The sequence below is a fragment of the Diadema antillarum genome, unplaced genomic scaffold (assembly GCF_040938485.1).
Source record: "Diadema antillarum isolate AM-2024a unplaced genomic scaffold, OU_Dant_1.0 seq00001659_RagTag, whole genome shotgun sequence".
Classification (NCBI taxonomy): Eukaryota; Metazoa; Echinodermata; class Echinoidea; order Diadematoida; family Diadematidae; genus Diadema; species Diadema antillarum.
Window position 1 is genome coordinate 947263 of NW_027272359.1, and position 27480 is coordinate 974742.

At 40.4% G+C, this 27480-nt stretch overlaps 1 protein-coding gene across 1 annotated transcript; it reads right to left on the minus strand.

Annotated features, from left to right (window-relative positions):
* Window positions 1-1063: 1063 nt before the first annotated feature.
* LOC139711444 (uncharacterized) lies at window positions 1064-26435 on the minus strand. The gene is made up of 6 exons (XM_071623325.1): window positions 26224-26435; window positions 13619-14543; window positions 11002-11043; window positions 7260-7377; window positions 4339-4609; window positions 1064-3179 (listed from the first exon to the last, which is right to left on the minus strand). The coding sequence occupies exons 1-6, from the start codon at window positions 26300-26302 to the stop codon at window positions 1492-1494; spliced, it is 3123 nt and encodes a 1040-aa protein (XP_071479426.1). The 5' UTR covers window positions 26303-26435; the 3' UTR covers window positions 1064-1491.
* Between the last annotated feature and the right edge of the window lie 1045 nt (window positions 26436-27480).

Consider the following 27480-nt stretch of genomic DNA (forward strand, 5'->3'; position numbering starts at 1 on the left):
ATTGTATCAGACTGCAGTCGCACACATACGCAAGCCCGGTGAATGGTCACTTTCATTTGGATGCTTTGGTCATGGGCAATCGAAAAAAAAAAGAAAAAGAAAAAAAAATACAACTTCTGATGGCGCAGATAGCTCTGTGCACAGCTTTTACTCACTGACAATCATTCTCCATAAGGTTTTCACACACAATAGTTCACATCTCTTTCTCTCCCTCATACAATATCTTCAAATCTGTAGCTTATATCATATATGTACATATTTTGTTATCTTACAGTATACACATGCATTCGCTCACTGTAATACGAATAATTGTCTACCTTGACACATAAAGACATGTCCACATTAACTAATAGATACCCAGTGCTCAAAAGTTAGATAGGTTTGCAGACAGACACAAATGTGTGGCTTTCACTATTGCAGCTTCCTTTTGAAGTAGCCGTGGGCAGTGTTCCTATAATCCTACTTGCTTCGTTTCTCAGCAGGCTAAACAAAGAGGTACAAAGCGCAAAGTCTAGGTGCACGCTTTAGTGCCACTTCCGGTGTGGACCCTGTGTCATTCAGGTTACGATCACTTAACAAGAAGCTAGGATTCTCGTTTAATCACATGACACTAGTGTCTCTACCCATGATTCCATGTACACAAACACTGACCTTGCTATTACACGCATTGAAGTCAAAAACCTAATTCTTTCACTGCAGTCACACTTTTGCCCACTATTGGCTTCTCGGATCAAGGTTAGGGAGAGTTTTAGTATGCTGAGGTCTCAGAATTACGAGCAGACTGAATGCATTCTGAACTGGCCAAGAAAAGACACAGTTGATGGCGAGGCATACACAACGAGAGATTGATGGCGAAGAGCAGAGAGAGAGAGAGAGAGAGAGAGACCCACGCCCACACAGCCACAAGACAGATTAATGTTATCTTAAAGGTACAGCAACAATGACGGAAAGACGGACAGACTGACAGAGGTAGAGGAGTAGTGGTGACATCACAAGGTCTGACCAGACATTATTCCTGGCTACAAATACAGCTCAAATGAATATGTTTTTCTCTGCAAAAAAAAACAAAACCAAAACAAAACACTAGAAAGTATGCCTCAGCACTGACTTTGAGCAAAGCAAAGTCTCCATAGAAGATTTACTCATGATTTCTTAGACAACCAGCAAAGCTTTATAGAATGTGGACAAAACTTTTCCTCGACACTTCATGTTGATTCCTGAATATGTCGTACTCCTATTCACTTACGTATCATGCTAACAGCTAGGAGCATTGCAGCACAAGTACATTGACACATACAGGCATGGATTTTGTATTATCCTAGACCTTAACCTACCACATGAGCATGATTGTTGTGACTTAATTGGGTAATTTGAACAATGCATTATGATAACTACACAATGAGGCAGAGCAGCATACATTTTCTTCACAAAATATTCACGTAGAACAGTGATGCTTAAAGGTTTAAAAAAACACGAGAGCTCAGCTCGGTGCTATAATTTCACAACAAGAGACTGCTGACTAGTCCTGCTATTAACAGTGGAGGTGGAGTGGCCATTCTTGGCCATACTCTGCGTGTTGCCTGCCAGACTGGCCATGGTCTCTGCAATTTTGGAGGTTGTTATCTGGCTGTCGGTCTTGCCGTTGATGCCACCTTTGTTCCGCGAGCCCCGCGATCCCGTGCCCCCCGAAGAAGCGCCGGGTGTCGGCGACTTGGCTTTCCCCTGTGCAGAGTTTGAGGGCGCCGCTGGCAGGTTGGCCGAGTGGAGAGTCTTGGGCTTGGTGGTGGTGGAGAGGGCTGTGGACAGTAGAGCACTTTGGGAGGCAAGGCTGCTGATGCCAAGGGCACTGGGGAAGGAGGCAGTAGGCACCTGTGGGAGGTTCTTAGGGAGAGCAGCCTGCAAGGCTAAGGAGATGGCCGAGTTGCCGAGGGGTGTGATGGGCTGGACAGACGGGTGGACGACAGGCTGACTAGTGGCTGATGATGGAGTGACGTGGGTGGAGGTTGCTATGCGGATGTGCGGAGGCTGGGTGGCAGTAGCGAAGGGAGGAGTTATGAAGGGCTGAGTGATCATGGAGTGCTGAAGGCCGATGTAGTTTGCCGTCGGCAGGAGGAGCGAGGTACCAGCAGTGGCGGGAGACTGCAGGGCAATGGGTGGGATGAAGGGACTGTGTCCTGCATTGGACATGACTGGCAGTGTCTGAGTGATGACTGACGCCGTCATCAGGCTCTTAGAGATTGGACCAGCCGTAGTGGTGAGGATGCTAGTTGACAGGGGGCTGGTCATGCTGGGTGAGGTCAAAGGTGAGGGAGTGGTCAGTATTGGACTGATCTGCTTGGCAGTCAAGCTAACAGTAGTGAGTTCAGCTGACGACGTCACCATACCATTTGAGATCACTGTCTTGTGGGAGCTGGCTGCCTGGATGACCGAGGACTGGGCGAGGAGTGAATTGATTCCCACTGTCACCACTGGTTTGCTGGCACCAATGACACTCTGAGAGGCGGGGTTGAATCCCAGGCGCACCGGTGGTGTGCTCATGATACGAGGAAACAGCTGAGAGTTCCGCATGGGGGACTGGATGACAGGAAGCTGCGCCACAGTGAGCTGACGACGGACCGGTTGGCGTACCACCGGCTGCTTGCCAAGCAGCTGGCTGACAGTCTGCCTTGATATGCTTCCTGCCATAGCACTGGCTGATTGCGTCACCAGTACTGACATGTCTTTGCCTGCTGGAGGGGACACAACATGGCTGACAACTGGCGAGATGTGACTAACGGCCGAAGGGATGTGTCCGGCCACTGGTATGGTGGGCGCTTTGTCCTGGTTCATCTGCAGGAACGTTGTGCGGGGGGATATGGAGGTGCCATGGTGCAACGGCCTGATCTCTTCAGAGGCATGTCTCTGCCGGCCAGACTCTCCTGGCGGTGCCGCCTGCACCTCTTGCAAGGCACTGATTCGCAGCATGGCCTCGTTCGCCGAGTGGCTCAATCCTGGCACGCGCGAGGTGCTGCTGGTGTACGGGAGGCTGGGCCTGGTATGGTGGCTGGGGAGTGCGGCAAAGGAGGTGGATACAGAGGTGCGAGGGTAGTCAGGATGTGAGAGGTGTGGTGCTACAGGCTGGTGGAGAGGCGACTGAACTCTGGAGTGAGCCTGAGACTTTCTCTCTTCTTCCTCAGCTTCTGCACAATGACAAGTACACAAAATAAGCAATCCTTGGGTTATCATCCAGTGACACACAAGCCTTTCTTATCTTTATTTATGGCTACTACACCCTCCACAAAATTTCATTAAGCCTTTCTCATGCACCTCAGAAGAGGCATTTTTAATATCATTCCATATCATTTGCATAGCACATTTACATCTCCAGGGCTGCCAACACTGGAAACTAGTTGAGAGTGAGACTCCCATAGGCCAATGCTATAATTTAGGAGTCAAAATGAGTGAGATCAATAGAAATGCATGCAAATGAAATAAAGTTTTAGAGTGAGAAAGGACCAAAATGCGTGAGTCTCACGCTCAATGCGTGAGAGTTGGCAGCCCTGCATCTCAGAAGTGAGAATTTAATATCATTCCCTATCATTTGCAAAGCACATTTACAAGGCATAAATAATGATCAAAATGCTACACACTGTATTCTTACAACTTTGTTAATTCACAAAGTAATTTTGTTTGTGTGCAAGTGCGTGTGGTTGTTGTTGTTTTTGGCTTGCTTTTACATATCATTTGCACAGCACATATACATCTTAGAAGTGAGAATTTAATATCATTCCCTATCATTTGCATAGCACATTTACAAGGCATAAATAATGATCAAAATGCTACACACTATATTCTTACAACTTTGTTTAATTCACAAAGTGATTTTGTTTGTGTGCAAGTGTGTGTGGTTGTTGTTGTTTTCAGCTTGCTTTCACATGAAGACAAAGAAACTAAGTAACATTGGCCTACATTGTTGTTGTTGTTGTTTTAAAGAAAAAAAGAAGAGAGAGAAAAAAAATGGGGCCCTATACAAATAATTTGCCCCAAACATATGGCCTACATTGCAATCTAGAATGTTACTGCTGTCCGGCACAGGAAGCAGCACAGATAAACATGTCACAACAAGAAACCCAACATAGGACAACTGCATGAGCATGGCTGTTAGAATGTTATCAGAAATAAAATATGTCAGCACAGAGAACACAACAAAATCTTGGAAACATCAGAAATTCCTTCTTTCTGACAAGATATTCTACGTACTGACACAAAGTACGAGAACTACATTAATTATTTTGATAAGCAAATGATGTGGGACTGCCTCAAACAACCAAATAACTTAAAGGAGGAAGTCTACTTCACCTGATGCCGTGGAAGTTGACGCCTGATCGTCATCATCGTCCGGCTTCTTCTTGTGAACTTCAACAATGATGTCCTTCTCCTCGGCAACCACAAGCCGGTCATCGTCGTCATCATCGTCATTGTCGTCGTGGTCGGTGGGTAGTTTGACTTGCTCACTGGTCGACATGCCATTCTTTATCTTGAGGAGGTCCAGGCGCTGCTGGGTGGCAATTTTCTGCCGCACTAGGCGGTCTTGTTCGTGGTCCAGCTCCCGCTCCTTGCGTGTCAGCACCTGCAATAGTAAACAGAGGTGGGCAAGGATTGGGAGGATCAGTAATCTGTAACACATGGCAAGACACAACCTTGGTAGAGAGAAGTTTGTAAAAAGTTGCATGTCACCCTGAGCAGTCAATCTACAATATTTTGGTTTCAGTGAGGTTACTTCAAAGAACTTCAGACATATAACTGTAGTGATGGTAAACTCTCTTAAAGGACAAGTTCACCTTCATAAACATAAGGATTGAGAGAATGCAACAATGTTAGTAGAACACATCAGTGAAAGTTTGAGGAAAATTGGACAATCGATGCAAAAGTTATGAATTTTAAAAATTTTTGTGTTGGAACCGCTGGATGAGGAGACTACTACAGCTTGTGAGTCATATGCGTACAACAGTATAAAGAAAATATAAAGAAAATTCAACATATTTTCACTTTTTTCACATAATAAAAGAGCACTTGACTTGGCTCTTTCTAAATGCTTTCAAGTTTAGTTTCCAATTCTTGTTTACACAAAAGCATAGAGGGGGGGGGGGGGGGGCTCATCAAAACTTGAGCTTGAAAATTGAGTCAACCTTTCCTTTAGTGCCCTGTGGTGGTACATGACATGAAAACCACATTGTAACTACTTTTTGAGAACCTCACAAATAATCACAACACATCATCCCGTAAGGCTATCAACACAATGCTGAGGTTACCTGTTCTACTGGATAGAGAGATGAAGATCGTAATTTTCAGTATTCCACCCCTCTGTAGCCCTTCCCCAGGCCCCTCAACAGGACCAAATGTACCTATTAAATAACTCCGCAGTCCCTACCCCTACAGATGATTCCTGAATCTGTTGTGGAATGCATTTTGATGAAAATGATGACAGACTTTATTTTATCAATGGGTCCTGCATTAAACTGCTTTGAAATCTGTATTCTTTCTCTGTAGCTATTTTATTCAAGTAATAACAAGAGTGTTCTGCTTGATCTGGAAAAGACTTTTTTTTTCAATCCTTTTTTTCCAAATCTACCACCATTCATTTTGACCTTTGGGGCAATGAATCAGGGCCCCCATTTGATACCTCCATAGGTGCATAATTCGGGTACCACTGCCACTATCACGAACAACTGATATTCTTCCCCTCTACATGGGTCTCAACGCATTAGACTTCTATTTCTTGATCTGGGGATGGAGATGCTTGAAATGCATGTTTGTGGGGCATTTGGGCCTGCCCCTGGGTCCCATTGGCTCCCAGGGGGACCATCTGAACCAGTTGAACAACTTTATTCTTCAATCCATTGGGATGATTTCTACTGGGTTTTGAGAAAATCTGCCCATCGCATGCATTTCAAAGGAGAAGATAAAAATGTTGATTTTTGTCCACAGGCCCCATCCTTACTTCTTATTCCCTCACCCCAAGAAGGCCCAATCAGACCACTACTCCCACTGTCATAAGCTACTTTATCCTTTACTTCTGAAGGTGTACAAATGCAATACCACTTGGTTGCACTACAATGTATTTCTGGATCTGATAAAGAACACCTTTGAAATTGTCACTTTGAGGCATATTGCATCATACCCCTGGGCCCTACGGGGGCCCATCTGAGCCACATATACAACTTTGTATGCCTCACCCATCAAATCATCTCTGCTCAAGTTTGGTTGTAATCAGACCATGGATTATAAAGAAGATGATGAAATCTTTGACCCTTGGCTCAGGTGAGCTGATGATATCAGCGATAAGTGATACAACTACAGTTTGCGACCAACTGAAATTCAAAGATGAGTATTACAACTTTGTACAACTTGGCAAGTAGTAAGAATAATCAGTGTGGAGCATCATGCACACCTGTTGACTGGCACCATTGGCATAGACTGGAGTGGATGCACTACAGGGTTCATAGCTGAGGGTCACAAGAATCAGTTTCAGCAAATATCTCAATCCTACATCTTAGACGAGGACATTGATGTGAAAACACAAAAATCCAAACTCCATTATTTTGCACCTTTGATGAGAATCTTTGTATCATAAGGTTTAATGGCAATTCGAATGTTTTAATCAACCCTGTCAACAAAGTAAAGGAAATTGCCCTGGGCAGTCTGGATAGTTCAATAAGAAAATTCACAATAGAAATACATATTACTGGCAGAAAAAAAAAAACACACTGTAAAAACACCGTATTCCCTATAAGCCACTCTCACCTCCATAACATTTCCTGGTTTCTAAATGAGAACAAATGAGTCAAAGGAGATTGGTATGAAGGTCTAACCAAATAATTAGGATTTACAAGATGATTAGACATCATCATGTATTGTAAAAGCAGAGATTTTCGTGCATTTCGAGCAACCAGAAACCAGCACGAAAATAAAAGCATGTGAATATTTTTGCTTGCCGTATGTTCCAGGAGTTGATGTCTCGATTCTGCGGCATCAAAAACACATGAAACTCTTCTTGCCCTGCCGAGGGCGAAAAAGTAGACACTTTTACTTACAGTAAATCTGTACAACTTGAAGTCCTACAAAGAGTGCAATTCCTTTGTGCATATACATGTACAGTGTGTGATCCTAATGTCCATTTTCCACGGAATAAGAAGGTATACATGACATGTATATATGGGGATTCTATGCTCTGACAGGCCTGCCCTACTTCAGATTTCGATCACCGAATGAAAACTTACCTGAATGTAGCGTAGGGCTCCACGCAAGATGCTAAGGTTGGAGGTTTTCGATTTTCTGTCCTCCATATTGGGAATGGCAGTCCTTAGGTTCTCAAAGCATTCCTTGAGGTGGGCTCGTCTGCACAGACAAAACAAACAAAGAAACAAAAAACATCTAGAAATGTCACTATGGCAACTGGCATGCCTCCGCCATAATGTATGGTTTTTCCAATAGGTCTATAGTGCAATGTCTTGACAATGTGTGATGACAGTTTCATAAAATTGGCAAAGTATTAAAAGGACAGGTTTGTAACAAATGTGAATGTTCACTTTCCTTGAATGGCTATATTGTCTAAGAGTGCAGGTATTTGGGGATTTGAGGATTTTTACTTGACTTTTGTCCCTTTTATAGGTTTCTGCATTGAGTAATTTTCAAGGTATGGAGGAAAAAGTGCAATTTCAGTATTAGATCAGTACTAGATAGTAAAATGTTAGTATCCTAACCTAGCCTTTGACCCTTGACCTTTGATCCTATGACCCTAAAATTCTCAAAAGAATCACTGTCAGGTAGAACATGCAAAAATATGTACTAAGTTTCATGATGATACCTTGAATTACTTTCGTGGTATGGAGGAAGAAGTAAAATTTAGCAATTTCACTTGACCTTTGACCTTTCGACCTTTTGACATGAAACTTCCCAGAGAAACTCCATTGGGTAAAACATACATATACATTAAGTTTCAAGAAAAATCCTGAAGGTATTGAATAAATAGGAGGGAAAAGTGAAATTTTGAGGTGTTGATCTTGACCTTTGACCCCCAAATTCCCTAGATAATCCCTACCAGTCAGTACATGCATACTGTAGGTACTAAGTTTCATGAAGACAATTTGAACCATTTACAAGATATTGTAACAAAAGTGGAGAGAATTCCTTTGCTTCTGATGTGAATGCAAGGAATAAACTGGGAACCTTCGTTATGAGTTAGTGTATATCGTATGCATGGCACCACACTCTCTGGGCCGAATCCAAAATCGAAGTCTCTACTTTGGACTCCAGGACTTGCAGTCTCTCTGCTGTACTCTCCTTTAACGATCACGCTGTCCACAAAATTGATTACGGACGGACAGACGGACGAACAGAAGGACGGACAACCCGAAAACATAATGCCTCCGGCGACACTTTGTGGCGGAGGCATAAAAAAACAAAACAAAACACATGTGATGTTATTATGAAACTTATTTCCACCCATCATTTATGCTTGTGTAATATATTTGAGGAGCAAGCAAGATAGAGGGATACAATATTACACAGAAACTATGCAGATGTACAGGTAAATGTAAATCACTTACATTATGTACTATGTCCCAGGACATGACAAAGTACAGTACCTGGGCACCGTTTCATCGAAGTTGTCCGCCCTAACAAGTTGTCAGTCTCTGACAATTACCACAGTAATAGTCAGTGACAAAAGCTTCTCAGCCAATCAAAACCAAGGATTTTACTAAAATTGTCAGAGACTGACAACTTCTCAGGGCTGACAACTCTCATGAAACAGTGCCCTGGATTTAAACCACTTAAAAGAAGTAAAGACATTGAAAATCTGATGCTGCTACATGTGCAAATCACCATCCATGCAGAAATGAAGATAGCTCTGTGTATAAGATTAGTTTGTGGCATCTTGTAATCATTTTTCTTATTCTTGCTTTCATCATTTGAAGACGATCAGCAGGATAAAGTCCAAGTGATTGATTAAAACTGCCTTTGCCTATCACTTTAAAGGACAAGTTCACCTTCATGTACATGTGGATTGAGTGAATGCAACAATATCAGTAGAACACATCAGTGAAAGTTTGAGGAAAATCCGACAATCCGTTCAAAAGTTATGAATTTTTAAAGTATCTGCGCAATTACTGCTGGATGAGAAGACTACTACAGTAAGTGATGTCATGTGCGTACAACGATACAATGAAAATAAAAAGAGAATTTCACAAAATTTTACTTTTTGAATAAAGTGCACATTTCTTGGACTTGTTACTGATGTATGTTAAGGATAATATTATTCCCCTTGCCTTCTGAAAGAGAGAAGTCGAGTGTTTTTTTGTTGTGCGAGAAAAGTGAAAATACGGTGAATTTTCTTTATACTTTCTTACTACCGTTGTACTCATGTGACATCACAAGCTATAGTAGTCTTCTCATCCGGCCATGACTGAGCAGAAACATTAAAAATTCATAACTTTTGAACGGATTGTCGGATTTTCCTCACACTCTCACTGATGTGTTCTACTAATATTGCTGCATTCACTAAACCCACATGTCTATGAAGGTGAACTTGTCCTTTAATATCAAAACAGCATATCACAACAGCATTCGACTGTCAAAGCAGTATTCAAAAGGTATTTTTGCCAAATTTATATGATCTATGGTTAACATGTCATACTTTGGCATTAAAACATTTCGTCTATGCAAGATTATCATGATTTCTGTGTCAAAACAAGCAGAAGAGATTTTTACACTTCATTTCAAGTCTGTTCCTCTTTTGATATTTCTTCCCCAAATTACATAACCCCCAGCTGTTCACATCATATCACGTGTCTCTGATTTCTCAAACTGCCCTGTTTTCATTTTTGCATAAAAGGGCCTCTCAGGATAACAAACCACACTGTAGCTCAGCAGATATTCAATGTGAAACTTGTACAGCTGTAGACATGCCATGACAGCAGCTACAAGTATGTACCTACTGTACCTGTAGAAAAACAACCAACAAGCTACATGTATGAGCATCAAGTAATGGGGACACAAATCGTGTGTCATACACAAATGTGTCCAAAGAATGGGGCCTTGATCCTATTTGACGAGGCATATATTCATACTTGCAAGTTATTGCAACTATAATTGCAGCTACTGTGGCAAGTGCGCGTATGTACAAGGCACTTACCAATCGACAAAGCTGACCTTGACTGTTGTTAGACTACTTGCGACTATTCAGACTACTTACAATGTAAGTATGTCTCTGCAACAGTAAAATAAATAAGATCATAAAATCACCTGCTGATGTGGATGACGGATGCGTATGTATTCGCTACAGGCATTGCCAAGGTAAAAGAGTACATTTCAGGGATATTTTCTGTTTCCAATGTGCCTTACCCCCCCAACACGAAATGATCTTTGAGAACACTTTAATGAGTGATAACTTTGACTCAAAATTGCTTCAAACGCCGAATATATTAATTAGAATTTATGCCAGGATGAAAATTTTGCAGCAAACATATGTTATGTGGACTGACAAACTGTCACGTTTTTGTTAATCCATATAACAATCATACACTGTATGTTTATCACTAAGTCTAGAAATGGTATAAAACATAGTGTTCCATAGAATTTAGGGGCTGTTGTCATGTTTTTAAATTCAATATTATGCCATTCAGTGAAAAAAAGAACAAATTTTCAATGAGCATTTATTATTTGACCTTCATACAAATGTTAGTACATACATCGTAGATGTCAGTCCAGCATAATGTACGTTCGCCCAAAATATTCTTTTGCGCTTAAATTCTAATATATTCTTTGATTGAAGCAATTTTGGGGCAAGATCTCTCATTAAAGTGTTATCAAAGATCATATTGTATTGGGGGAGGGGGGGGGGGGGTAATGTACATAGGAAACAGAAAATTTCCTGACATCCCTGAAATGTACCCTTTTTACCTTGGAAATGCCCATGTGTACATTTGTGTTTGTGTTGTTGTTGTTTTTTACAATACTGACCTGTTCTTTTCCAGTTTGTTGTGAACTTCCCTGATACCAGCTCTGCAGAAAATGAAACAGTCCAGTATAACTTTATCAAAAATCAATGAAAACAAACAAACAAATAAACAAACAAACAACAAACAAACAAACAAACAAAAAATAAACAAACACTCACACACACACACACAAACACACAGACACCATCCAGCTACTGAAACTTTGCAATTTGGATGTGCAGTCACTTTTTTTTTGATCTTCCTTATTAAACCAATGCAATGAAAAACCAGCAAGAGATACATGTATATGAGGTGCGATTTTAGCACAACTGGATAAGCATGCAAATAAGTCATGGCACGTTCAATGTCAGCACAAAAGTTCATAATTGTCAATGTCTACCCCTTGCAATATCTCCAGTTGTATAAAAAAAAAAAAAAAAAGAGGCATGCACAAGACAGAAGTACGACAATGTTATACAACCCTCAGCTTTTTGACTCCTGCCTTTTATGTGTGTGTGTTGTTTTTTGGTTTTTGGTTTTTTTTTTTTTTTGTTGTTGTTTTGTTTTGTTTTTATTTTTTTTTGGGGGGTGGATGTGGCACCTTTTAATGTTTCTACAGACAAATAGCTATATAAATGCTGTTTCATCATTATCATTATCGTCATGTGCCCCACTGTCTCAGCTATTTGCAGGATTCCAAGGTCAGTGAACCAAACTTGCTCTTTCCCTCACCTTTCTCGAAATCAATGAGTTCCTGGCCCACTGTTTTTGGGGTACAATAGACAGCCTCTTGACAGTGGTTCCTCATGGCTGCCCAACAACGTGAATGCATGCATGCATGCACATATTTCTGTTTTGTACAATCTCTCTTGCTTGGTACTACTGTTGCATATAATGAGTTCAAAGCACTGGTATGGAAAATATAACATGCCAAGCTTGGGTACTAACAGTAACTGGAACTACAGAGCTGAAAGTAATGCTGATAAAAAGGTCTATGATGACTATGCTGGAGGTGAATCCTTTGGATGACACACAGTTGTACGAGCACCACCATGTTTTCTTGTACTGTATTAGAACTCTTTAAAGGGAGCCAGAGACTATTTTTTTTTTTTTTTTTTTGGGGGGGGGGGGGGAGGCATTTAAAAGGTTCTCTAGTATTTGTGCAGCACATAGTGCATTGCCATGTCATAACACACTGAATAAAGGAATGAACTCATAAAGGTAGTTCAAATTCAGCTCATGGATTACCATGTAAATTCAAATGCGCAAGTGCACATGATATTATACAAATGATGCACAGGATAGAGTGCGTTAGTGTAGGCGTAGTGCACTCGAGGGTATTTACAATTTGTGAAACATGCACGAGGCGAAGCCGAGTGCATGTTGCACTACATTGTAAATACCCGAGAGTGAGCTACGCCTACACTAACGCCACGAAATAATCCTGTGCATCATTTGTTTTATAAAATGGGTCGAAAATTCGAAAACTAACATCATTTTTCAGCGTTTTTCACGTACCTTTGTGGGTCAAGACGTCCGAAGATGTTCGTCCCAAACTTTTACGCACGTCGCACTCGCGGAAGTCCCGCACATACAGTATAAGTATAATGGGGGGGGGGGGGGGGTTGGGTTTCCGGACACCCGCATGAAAACTTGTACTTATTTTACATAGAATATGCACCCTTTACCTTAAAGACTTGATATAGACTCCTCATATAGGCCTACTAGACAACATACTCTGAAAATGGCGTGAGAATTAACCTGCTAAATCGTTGGATTTGCTCTTCAAAGTGACTCCATGTACGCGTCCGGTCCCATAACGCTTGGTCTACTGTACTGTACAAAGTGTACGTATAGTACAGTATGTACGTACGCCACATATGTTATGCACAAGGGAAGACAGGCCGGCCGGCCGGCCGGCAGCCCGAACTAGAAGTTGTTTACAGGATTGACAGCGCGTACGCGTATGCATGCAATTCATCAAAGGAGCCGCCGCGCGCACAGACGATCGGCAATCTACCATAGGATTACAGGCAGTGCAGTTGTACTGAAGTAAAGGAAGGAGGTGTGTCTCATTTCAGCGCTTCCTATTGGCTACATTCTTGAACCCATTTTATAAAATTATAACGTCGCATGCTGTAACAGTAATCAAAATCATAACAAATGCACACTGGCATGTGCGAGGGCCAACATACACCTTCATCTAGTACTGCACACTTGTTTTTGTCCATGGAATACACTTAAACCATGGATTTTGCTTGAACTACCTTTTGAATTCAGGCCAAAGAATTGGAATGAAAATTCCCTCCCACCCACCCACCCACCCACCCACTCTTTTTTTTCTTATTCTAATCTTAACTTTGCACGCATAAAGTGTAAGCATCGAGAGTGAAGCACCCCCTACTTTGGAAAATGTCCTACCTTGTAGACTGTGGCACTCTACACCGTACATCCTTAATACACGTAAGATTGATGAAGACGAACAAAACACACATATGTTTGAACACACACGTGTATCATTTTTTTTTAATGTCACAGGTTAAAATTGGCCAAGCAAAGAATATAGAAATGAAATCTTTAGAGTAGACACAATAAAATATTTTGATCAAGAACAAAAGATATGCACAAAACTGCTCTACCTTTTGTCCTTCCCACCAGAGTCTGCCGATTCTGCTGAGTCACTCTCTGAGGGCTTGAGAGCGGGAGACAACTTGGGAGATGTGGGTCTCTCCCCAGCAACCCACTGATTGTGGCTGACGATCTGGTGGACAAGGCGAGGACTCCGGCTGCCTTGAAGATTGCTCGGGCTGTGCCCGCCCCTCGGACTGTCGGGAGCGGTCAGAGTGGTGTACTTGACGTCCTGAGACTTGGCCAGGTGCAGGAGGTCGATGGCCTGCTGCGGAGTCACCATGTGAGGAGCCGGCGTGGTCGACGATGAGGACGGAGGCGGGATGGGAGAGGGTAGCGGAGGGGGCTGGGGCTGCGGTGGCGTGTGCGATGGCACTGGAGGCTTGGAGGGAGGTGACTTGGACATTGCGGCTGCAGGCTGTTGCTGCTCCGACAGCGGCACTGAAGCCGCCTGCTGGACCAGATGAGGATGCTGCGGCTGCAAGTATCGCTGCGGATGTTGCGCATGCTGAAGATGTAGTGGTGGATGCTGCTGCATGTGCTGCTCACCCGGCTGGTGCGGAACCCGCGTGTGAAGGTGGTACGGAACGGACACATGGTGGTGAGGAGAGATGGAGGGAGGTGGGAGTGGTGTCTGGGAGTGTAGCTGGGGATGGTTACCTGAATTTGAGTGGGAAAGGGGTGGATACGAAGTCGTGTGCTGGATGATGGATACGGGGATGCTGCTCGGCGTCGTTGCTTGGACTTTGCCTTGCAGAGATGCAGGCGAAGGCGTAGCCGGCTGGGCTACACTGGGAGGAGGCTGGTTGTAGCGTGCTTGGACTGAATGAGAATGATGCTGCTTGCTTGGCAATGAGCCCGCAAGCTGCTTCTCAAGAATGGGGGATGAGTAGTGGCCGAACTCCTTAGGTTTGTCTCCATCTGCATCATCATTCCCTGTAGACAGCCAGATAGAGAGAAAAATACACAGAATTAACATCATCTGAGAATTATTTAACCACCACAATGCATACTTTGAAGCAATCACAGGATGGTACAGAATACTCCAAGATCAAGCAAGAGCAGAAAAGTAAACATTTCAGCAGACAAAGACATATATTGCATGCATAAATACTTCAGAGAAAATTGTATGAAACCGGACCTCTTCCTGGCAAGGTACTGTAACAATTTGCTAGTATCGTACATGCATATGATAGACTTTATGACCTGTATAACATAGGTACAAACATGATTTTCTATTTTTAAAGCCAAGGCAAATGGATACTGTTGATACCATGTTTTTTTTTTTCTTGGGCACGAATACATGAATGGATGATACAATTGTATCTGTTTACCTCACTCGGTTTTAAGGTCATGCGTCTTATACTACACTATAGTACAACATGTGTTTGTACTTTGAGCCCAGCCTGCTTTCTGTTCACTATTGATCTTGAGAGGCACCGTGCGGCAACAGGCAGCGCAGTGATTACTTTGAAAACACACTTCAGCCACAGGCTCAATGTTCAACATCTGCCATAGCCATGTCAAGAATATTATCAAATGCTCTACAAGTGTACAGCAATTTACACGTAAAACAGGGAACCCACCTGACTGCTAGCTAATACAAGCTGTAGATCTACAAATGTATGCAGAATCAGTTCCATTACAAACCTTTTATTTCATAATTCTGATAGCTGAAGAGTTTAAATGTGTTATACAATGTAGAACATTTCAAGTTGTGCCATATGTTTGATAATGTTATACCACAGTAAATCTAACTTACCCACAGAATTTCCAGAACTGGGTCACAAAATGGTCACTAGGCATGGGTGATAAATGTGCATTACAACCACTGATCCACTGCAGTATCTCTACAATATGATTCACACACAAACACACACACACACACACACACACACACACCAGGAAGCTGGCGTTTGTAGCACTATGCATCACAAACATACAGTGGAGTGCCAAAATCAAACCATGTCGTGGTAGATCAACACTCACTCAGTAGCACAAGCCGTTTCTATCACGCAGGCTACTGTGGAAGGAACACACACAATTTACTTCGAAAGCACCAAACTTCATGATTTCAACTCGGTCTTGAGTTGGGTGTAATTCACTCTTTTTTTTTCTCTCTTTTTTTTTCGACAGATGAAGATGTTCTATTCTATTCAACTCAGTAGCAAGGCATGAAAAAACATGGGCACTTGAACGCGAAGACACTTGATTCACTTGCTTGTTTATACAATGTACTGTACATACGTACTGTCTACTAAGTTTGTAAGTGGTATGTTGATGTACAGTACGTACAATTGTGTCTGACTGCCAATCCGGATGCAATGTACGCATCCAGGTATGTATGCTCCATTGAGAGATTATAAAATCCCTATATACAGTACTGTACAACTTTTGTAATTCGGCACAACCCAAATATGCCTGCCTCCAGATGGTTGAGTAAAGAGTACAGCATAGATAACTAATGACAGTTTATTACCCTGAATTCTTGGCTATAATGTATGAAGGGTAGTATTTCATGGGAGCAAGAAAACTGAAGAAAAGATACACTATAATGTTATTACTAGTAAATCATTTCTTTTTGTTCTTTTCTGCTGAGATTTTCTGTGCCTATTTTTTTAATCTTAACAGCAGCAGATGCATTGATATCTTGCAAGGCAGATACAATGTACCTGACAGGCTTTTAATCATTTATGAATACTGTGCATAGTACTAACCGTGCAGTATGCGTATAAAAGCTGGATTCCTCAAATCACAGAGGAAAAACTACTGTAGTACACTTGTATCTCAAAAGATTTCACACGATTTCAGGAACTTTGCCAGCTCATGATAGTTCAGTGTAAATGCTACAGGTACCACATTCCATGAATACAATGACCCAGTTAAAAAATGAAAAAAAGAAAAGAAGAATACAACTGTATACCACACAAAATGCACTTCACACATGTGTACATCTCCCAGTGTCTGGCAAACTCTCAATTCCCATACCATATTGTGTACAACAATGTAGTACATAAATTATACTGTACTGTAGTGCACATCTGTATGGTGTACATGTAATTGTACTGTAGTTGTTGATTCCCTAGGGTCTCCTGATCATGTGAAGCTATCATAAATCACCTTTTTGTAATTCTATTTGAATAAAAATTATTAACCTGTAAGTTATGACAAAGATGAAACTGTACTTTTAATTCTATTTGACTCTTTTAGCAAAATCTGTCTCTTGCACATGATACATTTGTACGAGTATCTGTACTTCAAGAGGCACATGTACTGCACACAGTATGTGAACATACAGAGCTACCAAGTCTCACGCATTCTGCGTGAGACTAAAGCATTTAGGGTCTGTCTCACGATCTCACGCATGGCACCCATTTTTCTCAAGCATCTGGTGAAGTCTGCAATTTGGGCCAAAAATAAGGAGCATAGCTCAAAGGATTAGAGTGATAGTTGCAATTGAAGGTATATTTCCCTTTTGCCTTTCAAAATTAGTAAAAAAAAGTCACTTAAGTATGCACCAGATCGCATTATTAAGAGCTAATAATTAAAAAAAGCTCCCTATCATGGGAGGGGGACACCCTCCTCGTTCGCACGCGCATGCGCGCGAGTGCCGAGACGCCGAGTCATAAAAATCTCACTCATAAACGTTTTTTGAACTTGGCATCTCTGGTTGAACATACATTTCCCCCCCCCCCCCTCCAAACCCAGAGACTCCACACAAAGTACCTTCTGATCTGGAGATTCTCCCTCCTGAAACCCCTAGCAAACGGGAGACTCAAACTTGATGTGTGCGAAGCACGAAATTCCCAGGGTTCTAGATGCTCTCTGGTGCTATCTAAGGCTTATTTTTTTCAACATACGATAGAAATATGTAAGAAATACTTTCCAACGGGAGACAAAGAGCCAGGACGGGAGAAATTAAATCTCAAACGGGAGAACGGGAGATTTTGCAAAAATGGGTTTTCGGCGGGAGATCTCCCGTCTTCTTGGAGTCTCTGCAAACCCACAAAGTCAACAATACACAAGCCCAATGATAATGACTGTTTAGTGATGCATTAATTGCAATGCACTTTACAGGGATGATATAGTTTTGGTTGAGATAGGGCTTCACGTTTCCAACTTTTTGTGTCAAATAACGAGGAACCTCTAATGAAATACGAAAGAGTGTATAATTCTAAAAAGGAATTCAAAGTTTATTTGATGAAAATCACTCTTTTAAATGGCTGAACTATTCAAAAACAAAGAGATATTAAAATAAAAGTAGGGACCCACTTTTTATTAGGACCACAATATTTTACTTTGTTTTTGGATATCTCGGCCAATTCAAACCGATTTTCATCAAATTAACTGAGGATTCCTCTCAGAATCGTATGCTCTTTAATATTTCATTTAATGGTTTCTAATTATCTCACAAAAAGTTAGAATCTGAATCTCTCATCTAAATCGAAATTATACCATCCTTCTGTAATGTCACTTCAGCAATTTTAAAGCACCTTATGTGAGAAGCCCTGATACAATGAAACACCAACACTAAATGGAACCAAGTTTGTTACTCCCTCGATGTGTTTTAAGTGTGCGAATCAATGAGTGCTGTTTATTTAAATGATGTTTTATTGAGTGTTTTATGTTATGAGTGTTTTATTAAGCCCTTGACTTACAATGTACATGTACAAATGATTTTCTACATTATTTTCATATATTTTTGGACTTTCTTTTCAGGCAAGTAAAATTCATGTTCAGGCAAGTGTTCTGCAACAATTTGAAAATCTGCTTGCCTGACTTGGCAAGCGGTAAAAAAACAAAACAAAACAAAACAAAAAAACTTGATGTAGAATGTGCATTGCAGTACTGTGCCTTGCATAGAATACGTTTAGATTTGAAACTTGAGTTGGGTACCAGGTACTGGTACACAAAAGGTAAAATAGCTCAAGTTGTAAACGACCATTTCTAATGTTTGCTTACAGGCGCCCTGCATTCCAAGCATACAATTTAGAAACCATTGCATCTTGTGTATACAGTTTTATTTGCATTAAATATTGTTATCTGGTGGAAGCAAACTTCTATTCAACATCATTGGTGATTGTGCACCATGAACGAGACATTCTTACTGGGAAGGATGAAGCCGCTCGTCATGATAAATGACTGCAGTCATCACCATTCAACAATATGGAGGGGGATTGAATGAAAGAAAAATAAAGAAGAAGCCTACCATAATTCACAGTCTATACAATACTGTACAATACAGGATTTTGTTCTACTATGACATGTACACTGCGCGCAACTACCGTACACTGTGCCACACAAAACTCTTCAACAGAACCTCCATTATAATGTACTGCAAAACCAGACATTCCCAGAATGAAACTTTCACAAATTGGAGCAGACAGCCACATTTTTTTTTTTTTTTTAAAATGTTTTTTTTTGGTGCCATGAAACATTTGTGAATCACTACTGGCATTCCATGCATTTGGTAGACAAAACACTATCACATGCATTTTACTTTTACGAACCTTGGCTCTTACCAAAATTCGCTGAAGTTTCGGAATGCACAGAAATATTTCAGGTTCTGCAATAAATGCAAAAGCTAGAGTCTCGGTTTCCAAAATTTGCTATTTGATGCCTTCACCATGTGAAAAAGATCACAGCCCTGTTGCGTTAAAGACTCATATTGTATAACAGTGACACATTACACGTACATGTGTACAATGTACCTGTTACTTGTGCATATAATGTAGTACAGTGTATGTTTGGTGACATGATGCGTGGGGGGGGGGGGGGGGGGGGGGGGGGGGGGGTCTACAAGTGTACATTTGCATGAAATCCTAGGTCTTCAGAAGTAATTGAGAATTTTGAGGGATTTCTTGGAAGTAGAAATGACAAAAGATTACTGCAATACATTTTTAGTTTCTCCAGATTAAAGAAAAGCATTTACAATTGTAAGTCCGTGTGTAGGTCCACAAGTGAAATTAGTGGAATATGACTACTGTACGTAATCACACTTCTTTAATGTAGACAATCCTCTGTAGTACACATTTGTAATATGAAACATCAATTACTATTTCTGGAGTTACACCACTGTATATAGCACGTGAGTAAAAATGCTGTCCACTTTGCTGTTCACATACAAGTTACTTGTACATGTACAACTGGTATGAGATCAAACAGCATTGCTCCCCCGACAAGCCACCATCGTCACACAAACCACACACACTCAATGGATGATTTTGGGTTCACCAGAAACCAGACACCCACCTCCATCAGCATTACACTACAGTGTTTGCTTGAGCTGTAGGCCGTCTACAACTATACATACTGTACGTGTACATATAGTTGAACAAATTTAATCACCCACACAGTTTGTACACTACTAATAGGGTTAATTGTATGGCACTAAAGAAATACATGTAGAAAGAAGATTTAAAAAATATCTGATTTGTCACAAAAATGTAATGCAGAACACTTACAATTGTAATACATGCAATTTGCATACATGTACATTGAAATTCTGTCTCTTCCCCTCCCCCGCCCCCCCCCCCACCCCCTCCCCCCAACTACAGTTCAAGGTTTGAAAAACGGCGTCACTCAATTCCTCTACATACATAATATCTCCTGTAGTTTATTTGTTTTCCTTATCAAGTTACTTTGCACGTGTGGTGTGTGTACATGTAATTGTACAATTGTACATGGTGATACAGTAGTACAAAGACAGATAACATTTGTACGAAGCTTCTCAATTCCATCATATTTCTTGGTACAGCTGTACACATATCTTTTATTTGTTGCTAATTTGGAATCTGGTTTTCCTAAAGTTGTCAGCTGGTTCTGTTCTAGGGGAAAAAAAATATTAAGAAAAAACTCATGCAGTGTTACGGGAAGACAATGTTTTGAAGATCATCAGTTCTTTCTGTCAGGGCATACAAAATGACATACAAACAAACAGACAAACAAACAAAACAAAAAACCAGGAAGGTCTCCACCCACTGGATTGAGTAATTACACATTCTGGAAGGCATACAGTACCGGTACATTGTGATCATGTTGTACAAATGCATGTGTGCACTATGGGGCCACTATCTTCTTCTTCTTCTTCTCTTTTCCTCCCACATGCAACAATGTCTTAAAAATCTAATCAGTAGTTTAATTACTCTTCTTGCTCATCAACCCTTTCCTACTCGAAAGGTTGCTGCCATGTCTCAACTGACCTTGCCTTTCTCATCCAGTAATGAAGTCATTACCTTGCTGTACTTGTAGCATTCTACTTCACTGCCCAGGACATGCATTGTGTCTCCCCTTGGGCAACACTTTTTGTATAGAAAATGTAATCCTTACCTTTGTCAAGGGACACACACACACACACACACACACACACACACACACACACAAACCAATCTGACCAGCTGTGCAGCAGAGACAAGTAGCAAAATTGTTTACTGTCAAGCAGTGAGGAAGGCAACTGCATAGGCCTACAGTGTATGTTTTATGAAACTACTGGGGGATGTCCTTTGTGTTGATTAGTTTTCACTTTCAATATTAATAGGGCAAGACATACAATTTGTACAGTGTCTGTTACACTGTTCATGTTGTACATGTAGATTCAATGGATTCACAGTACAGAATACAGAATAAAGGAAAGGATTCATATTACATGGTACAGCTGTAGATGAAGACAAAATATATCACTCAAATTTCAAGAGGCAAACTGCTTACCGGTAAGTAAAAAAAACTTGTTATTACATGATAACTTTTTCTTTTATGACATTTCTTAACCACTGATAATTATTTCAACTAGTGGAAGATGCTATCATTTCAAGAAATCATTTCTTCCAAACACCCATTCGTGTAAGTAGGAACAATTAACACTCCAAAATGGTCTTTTGTTGATTAGATCAGGGAGGTGGGAAGAGACCTCATGATGAGATCTTATTGAGGTAAAAATACATGTGTAGGATGTGAGGTTACACTGAACCTTTTATTTCATATTTAAGTATCATTCTAAAAAAGACCAAACTCATTTTTTGTTCCCCTTCTTACGAATGCTTTTAACTTCCTGATTCATGATAGAATACAAGAGCTCATTCCTGATATTGAATAATAAATGTTTGCATACCTTTGATTGAAATGCAGTGATAAAGATTTTCTACATGAAAACATATTTATACTGTGCATTGTCTACAAGACTATTCATGCAAAGCATAATACGGCTGTATACAGTGTAAGAGTCTTCACCAATAGACTGATTTACTAATATACTGTACGAGCTGAAATTTTCGCGTACAGATATTTTCACAAATTGCTACTTGGAGGACATTTTTGCGTGTTGTTAATTTTGCGGTTACGAGGGTCTAACTGAACTTAGTTAATCTCACGATGTTATTTTCGCGTGTTGTTATTTTCGCGGTTCGAAGACGATTCGCAAAATTCACGAAAATAAAACCACCACGAAATTTCAGCTCGTACAGTAATGTAAAATTTGTTAATGTTTCTTTTTTGAGGTCTTGAATAAACAAGATTGCTTTTCCATTGACTGGTTCTTGAAGAATAAACTTCAATACATCCTACAGTTGAGTTGTACTGTATATGTACACAATCATCAGTTACTGCTATGTCAGGCAAGCTCTGGCAAGCTTTCTGGTAGTCAGGAACAACCTACATTGTGTGTATAAATATATGCAAAATATACAGGGTGGATGCATAAAATCTTAATCACGGCAAAATCAGTCTACTTAAAGGACAAGTCCACCTTCATACATGTGGGCTGAATGATGCAGCAATACACATCAGTGAGAGTTTGAGGAAAATCAGACAATCTGTTCAAACGTTATGCATTTTTGAAGTTTCTGCTCACTCAAGGCTGGATGAGATGTCTACTATAGCTTGTGATGTCACAATGCGTACAACGATATACACGGTAAAAGAAAGAATAAAGATAATTCAACATATTTTCGTTTTTCCAGCATAACAAAAGAACACTTAACTTCTCTCTTTCAGAAGGCAGGGGGAATAATATTACCCTTACCATACATGTATGTCAGTAACAAGTTGAAGAAATGCGTACTTTATTCAAAAAGTGAAGTTTTGGGAAATTCTCTTTTAATTTTGTTTAAATGTTGTTGCACGCACATGACATCATACACTGTACATAGTAGTCTTCTCATCCAGCAGTGACTGTGCAGATACTTTAAATATTCATAACTTTTGAACGGATTGTCTGATTTTCCCCAAACTTTCACTGATGTGTTCTAATAATATTGTTGCATTCAATCAATCCACATGAATATGAAGGTGGACTCGTCCTTTAGTGTCACATGACAACTAGAGCTCTCTTTCACAATTCCAATCTCTTTTAATTTTGTTAAAGCAGTATCCACAGCAGACTTTTGCAGTAAGAGAGCTTGATGATAGCCCTCAATCATCAGTGAAATCTGTCAGCAGGCTATACAACGTACATATACAGTACATGTACTACATTGTATGTCCATGATATTGCAATTGATGCAGAGCCTGACGTAGTTTTCTCAATATGGTACATGTGTGAACGTTGTATTGTGTACATGTTCAGTAGTCTACAGTGGGTGTATGATCTTCTATGCCATGGAGGTAAAAACCACATTGTACAGTACATTGTACATGTACAATACATTGTAGGTGTTTGATGTATTGTAATTGCCATGCACAACTTGAAACAAGATCTTACAAATACAGAATTGTTAAAATCTTGTGATCATGAGAATGCTAGTCATCTGTCATAATTCATTGGCACCAACAACTACTAGTAATACATTTGTACCACCAGCAATACGAACATGTAATATAACAAATGCCCGTAAAATTTGCTGTGAAACATGTTACCATGTGCAGGACTTTCAATGTACAGCTGTAATTCCATAGTCTGCTCAAGACGTTTTTTTTTTTTAATACTTCTGATACAAGTGTATGTATTTCAACAGAATTGCCTTCCATACGTGTAGGGCGTACCCTCTGCTAAAATTGAAACAGAACCAATATAGTGTATCATATTTCAAATAGCCTCTTACGGTATTTAACTGCATTTCTCAATTTCTATAAAGATGAGAAAATGAGCGATTACTACATTTCCCATAGCAGAATGAAACATAATAGCTTGATGTGGACAAGCAGAACACTTTTTTTTTTGGGGGGGGGGGGGTACACTTGCCAAGTTTCTAGTCACATACCAAATGCATTTCTTTCAACAATACGTACAAACACGTACACGAACAGAGCCTTGCCAACATTTTGATTTGAGAGAGCGGTAGAATCTGACTCACAATTTTTTTTAAGGGGGGGGGTGGGTGGGGACAATAGGAACATTTTAGATTTAAAAAAAAACTGATAATATTCCAGGACAATGAAAATGGCTTAATTTGTGGCTCTGTCATCTCTTTTTCTACATGTGCATCTTCACTGTGTGGTACTGTATATCCGTGGAGATGGACAGAAGGGGGGGGGGGGGGGATGGGAAGGGTTATCGTCCTCCCTCTGAGGGAGCGTTAACATTTTTAAAAGTGAAATCAACGATCTGGTGGACACTTTTTTGCGGAATTTTAAAAAACTTTTAATGAAAAAAGAAAGAAACATGAATATTCAAGGAATTTAGTATGACTATGAATAGCTAATGTTGTATCTGTCACCTCCTTTTATCAGCATCCACTTCTTTACTGCATATATGCAGAGATACAGGCCTATAGCAGGGCTCGACACTTACGGTGGCCCGGTGGCCCGCGGCCACCAAAAATGAAAGTCGGGCCACCAAATTTCAATAAAGAGCAAATTTGGTGGCCCACCTCGGCCCCGGGCCACCCAAATTTTTTGAAAAGTATGATGTCCATAAATTTGTAACTTTTTGCGCCGGAAATGCATAAATACATGCAGTGAGTGTGTGACTCATTAAAAAAAGGGACTTTTCTTTTTTTTTTTTTTTTTTTTTTTTTTTGGCCACCAAATTTTTCTCTTGGGCTTCCCAAAATTTGAAATTGATGATTTTGGTGGCCCCATTGGGCCACCAAAAAAAAAGTTAGTGTGGAGCCCTGCCTATAGACAGAAGGGGGAGGGGTATCGCCCTCATCACATTTTCAATAGAGTGAAATTCAACGATCGGTGCACACTTTCGATGGAATTTGAAGAAAGTATACTATCACAGGATAATTGAACGGCTGAACAGTAGAATCTGACATCTGTTAGTGTTAGTGTTACGTCTTGTTCCACAGGCATGTCTTTACTGTGTAGCCTACAGCGCTACAGCATACTTTGTAATGTGTACATGTAGGTCTATATGAAGGTGCATATCGTTAGCTGGCAATGAAAAATTTACAAATGACAGTAATATAATAACACTTATTAACAGATCACGATAATGTCACTTTGTGTCACACTAGGTAGATCTAGAGAAGATATTACGTAATACAAGAAATGCAGTTAGATATTAAAAAAAAAAAATCCCTTGTATTTCTGTAGGATTTTCTAAATATTACTGATCAAATTAATTAGTATTTGAATTTTTGATAATCTTTCTGAGTGGATTATGAAAATGTAGTACCGGTAGGTTTGATAATATATGCACACTGCATCAGGTTATTTTTTTAGTGTACTGTACAGCTCAGTAGAACTTGGAACTGTTGAAGGCCAATATTTGCATCACACAGCTAGTCTAGGCCACATAGTCTAGGGTCTACCCCGTATTACAATTACTTTAGATCTCTAACGTATAGTGTAACAAAGTGTATTATTCTCCTTGTAAAGTTGTATTCCTTCACTTGACAGCTAGTGTAGTAGTAGTAGTAGTGGTAGTATAACAGTAGCAGGCCTACTTAGGTACTTCGAACATCTAGCCTCTACTCATGTACTAGGATTTGCACTCCCATCCACGATCTGATTACCCTACACTGCACTACGAACAGAGTTGAATGTAAGGAATACGAGCACAAGCAACCCTCAATCCATTTCAATTGCAAGGTGACTTCGCCAGTCATTTGACACTATTTTTGTTGACCCAGCCGGCTCATTTGAATATGTATTAACCCAGCCGCGATGCTGTCTCACGGACTACTATACGACGTAGCGAGAAGCGGCGAATACTAACGCAGCGCAGGTACGTAGAGCCAGTCAGTACCAAGGTCAATCGGGCAGACCGCCATGTAACATAATTTGCCCGTCATTTCCACCATTTCCTCCGTAAACAGAATGACGTAAAGGAAAGTAACATCTCAGGCAGCCCACAATAAAAGCAAAAATAACATCAAAACAAATTTTCCTACCCTTCCAGCTTAAATACACTGTTATTCGTTCTCAGCAACGTTTATGAAACTTAGTTTTATTCAGTATTACTAGTTACATGGCTTCGGCAAACAGAAGGCAGGCGTATCCCGTACCCGGACCGTATACAAAAGGCACATCATCGCATCGCGAGAGAGTGTGGCAATATTGTATGGCATCATAGCAAGGCCTGCGCAGCAATGTCCACGACACACAGCACAAAACACACAACCCAACACACACAACCGACACCGTGCTCACACACGCTCCAGACTGTACACACACCTACCACACACAAGCACGTCATCTATTCACAGTATGAACAGCGGTACATGTGCATACTTACCACGTGTAAACGAATGCTCGACAGCGGCTCCGACAGAATCGACATATTTTGCAGCTTCAAGGAGAGTGTCGATGTTCATGATTTTCCGTGGCCCTGTGATTACTTTGAAGTCGAATGATGTTTTTCACTGCAATACCGATTTGATAAGTCCCAGGTGTAGTTTTAGGAGTCAAATTCACCATATTTGACGTCAGTGTAGACTCGCATCGTGTGAAGCATCGCACGGCATATAATAACACTGCGCTCTAAATTATACACGGATACTATGACAATTTGCATTTCTTTACGGAGGGATACTACGTACAGTATAATGTAAAAAGTGTAATGATCAATCTTATTAAAATCTGTAAATTTCAACTAATACTATTCCAAATAATATTTTGCACCTTAGATTAAAAATCCAATATCATTGTACTCCAATTGTCATAATATGTACCGATCAAAAATAATTTTCTCCCCGTACAGTAATGAAATAACCCTATAATTTACATACCCCAGCATACTTGGCCAATCATAGGGCGTGCGAGGGGTTGTTTATTCCACATGCATAATCACGTGGTGTCTTTCTGTTTACCATAATATAAGTCCAATGAAACCTACCCCCTTTATTTTTGGTAATTCAAATGCATTTGGCTAATAATTTTGGTCTATAATGATTTGATTTATCTACATTCTAAATGAAAATAATAATAGACTAAGCAATATAATTGATATATGAGTTTAACAACGGAAATATATTGATTTATGAAAAACAATGCCATTATACGCGGGGAGTATGTTGAAACGTCTAGACAGCGTTGACAGCCACGATCAACCAGAATCACATGGGTCTTATTTTGTTGCAAAAGAACACGTTGTGATTTGCATATACTATTTCCCATAAACTGAGCTACCAGACGTTTGATACGTATTTTCCATTCTACGGTTTCTCTGGCACACACGTAGTTCCACATTTCTGAAATACTGCAGATCCACAGTTTATATATTTAAAAAAGATGATTCCATCTCGTCAGAGTCAGCCCATCATTACGATACTGAATGTAAAAAATAAAGGAGTGCTAACATGACTAGGTAAGACATTCAACCAAGTTAGCTAATCAATTAAGTTGAACTGTATCCTACTCTCTATGTTTCCTCTTCCTGGCTAATTTCACCATAATATCTCTCTCTCTCCTTCGAGCTATCACCTCCAAAGGAAACAAATTTCTGAATTAGAAAAATGGGATATGAACAAGCTACAGCAGATATGTGAATTAT

Excerpts from the sequence above, each read along its gene's own strand:
- LOC139711444 (XM_071623325.1), bottom strand. The coding sequence starts at position 26,302 with ATGAACATCGACACTCTCCTTGAAGCTGCAAAATATGTCGATTCTGTC. Across the intron at positions 14,544-26,223 it reads CGAGCATTCGTTTACACGTG|GGAATGATGATGCAGATGGA; the intron begins GTAAGTATGCAC and ends GGCTGTCTACAG. Across the intron at positions 4,610-7,259 it reads GAGCCCTACGCTACATTCAG|GTGCTGACACGCAAGGAGCG; the intron begins GTAAGTTTTCAT and ends TTACTATTGCAG.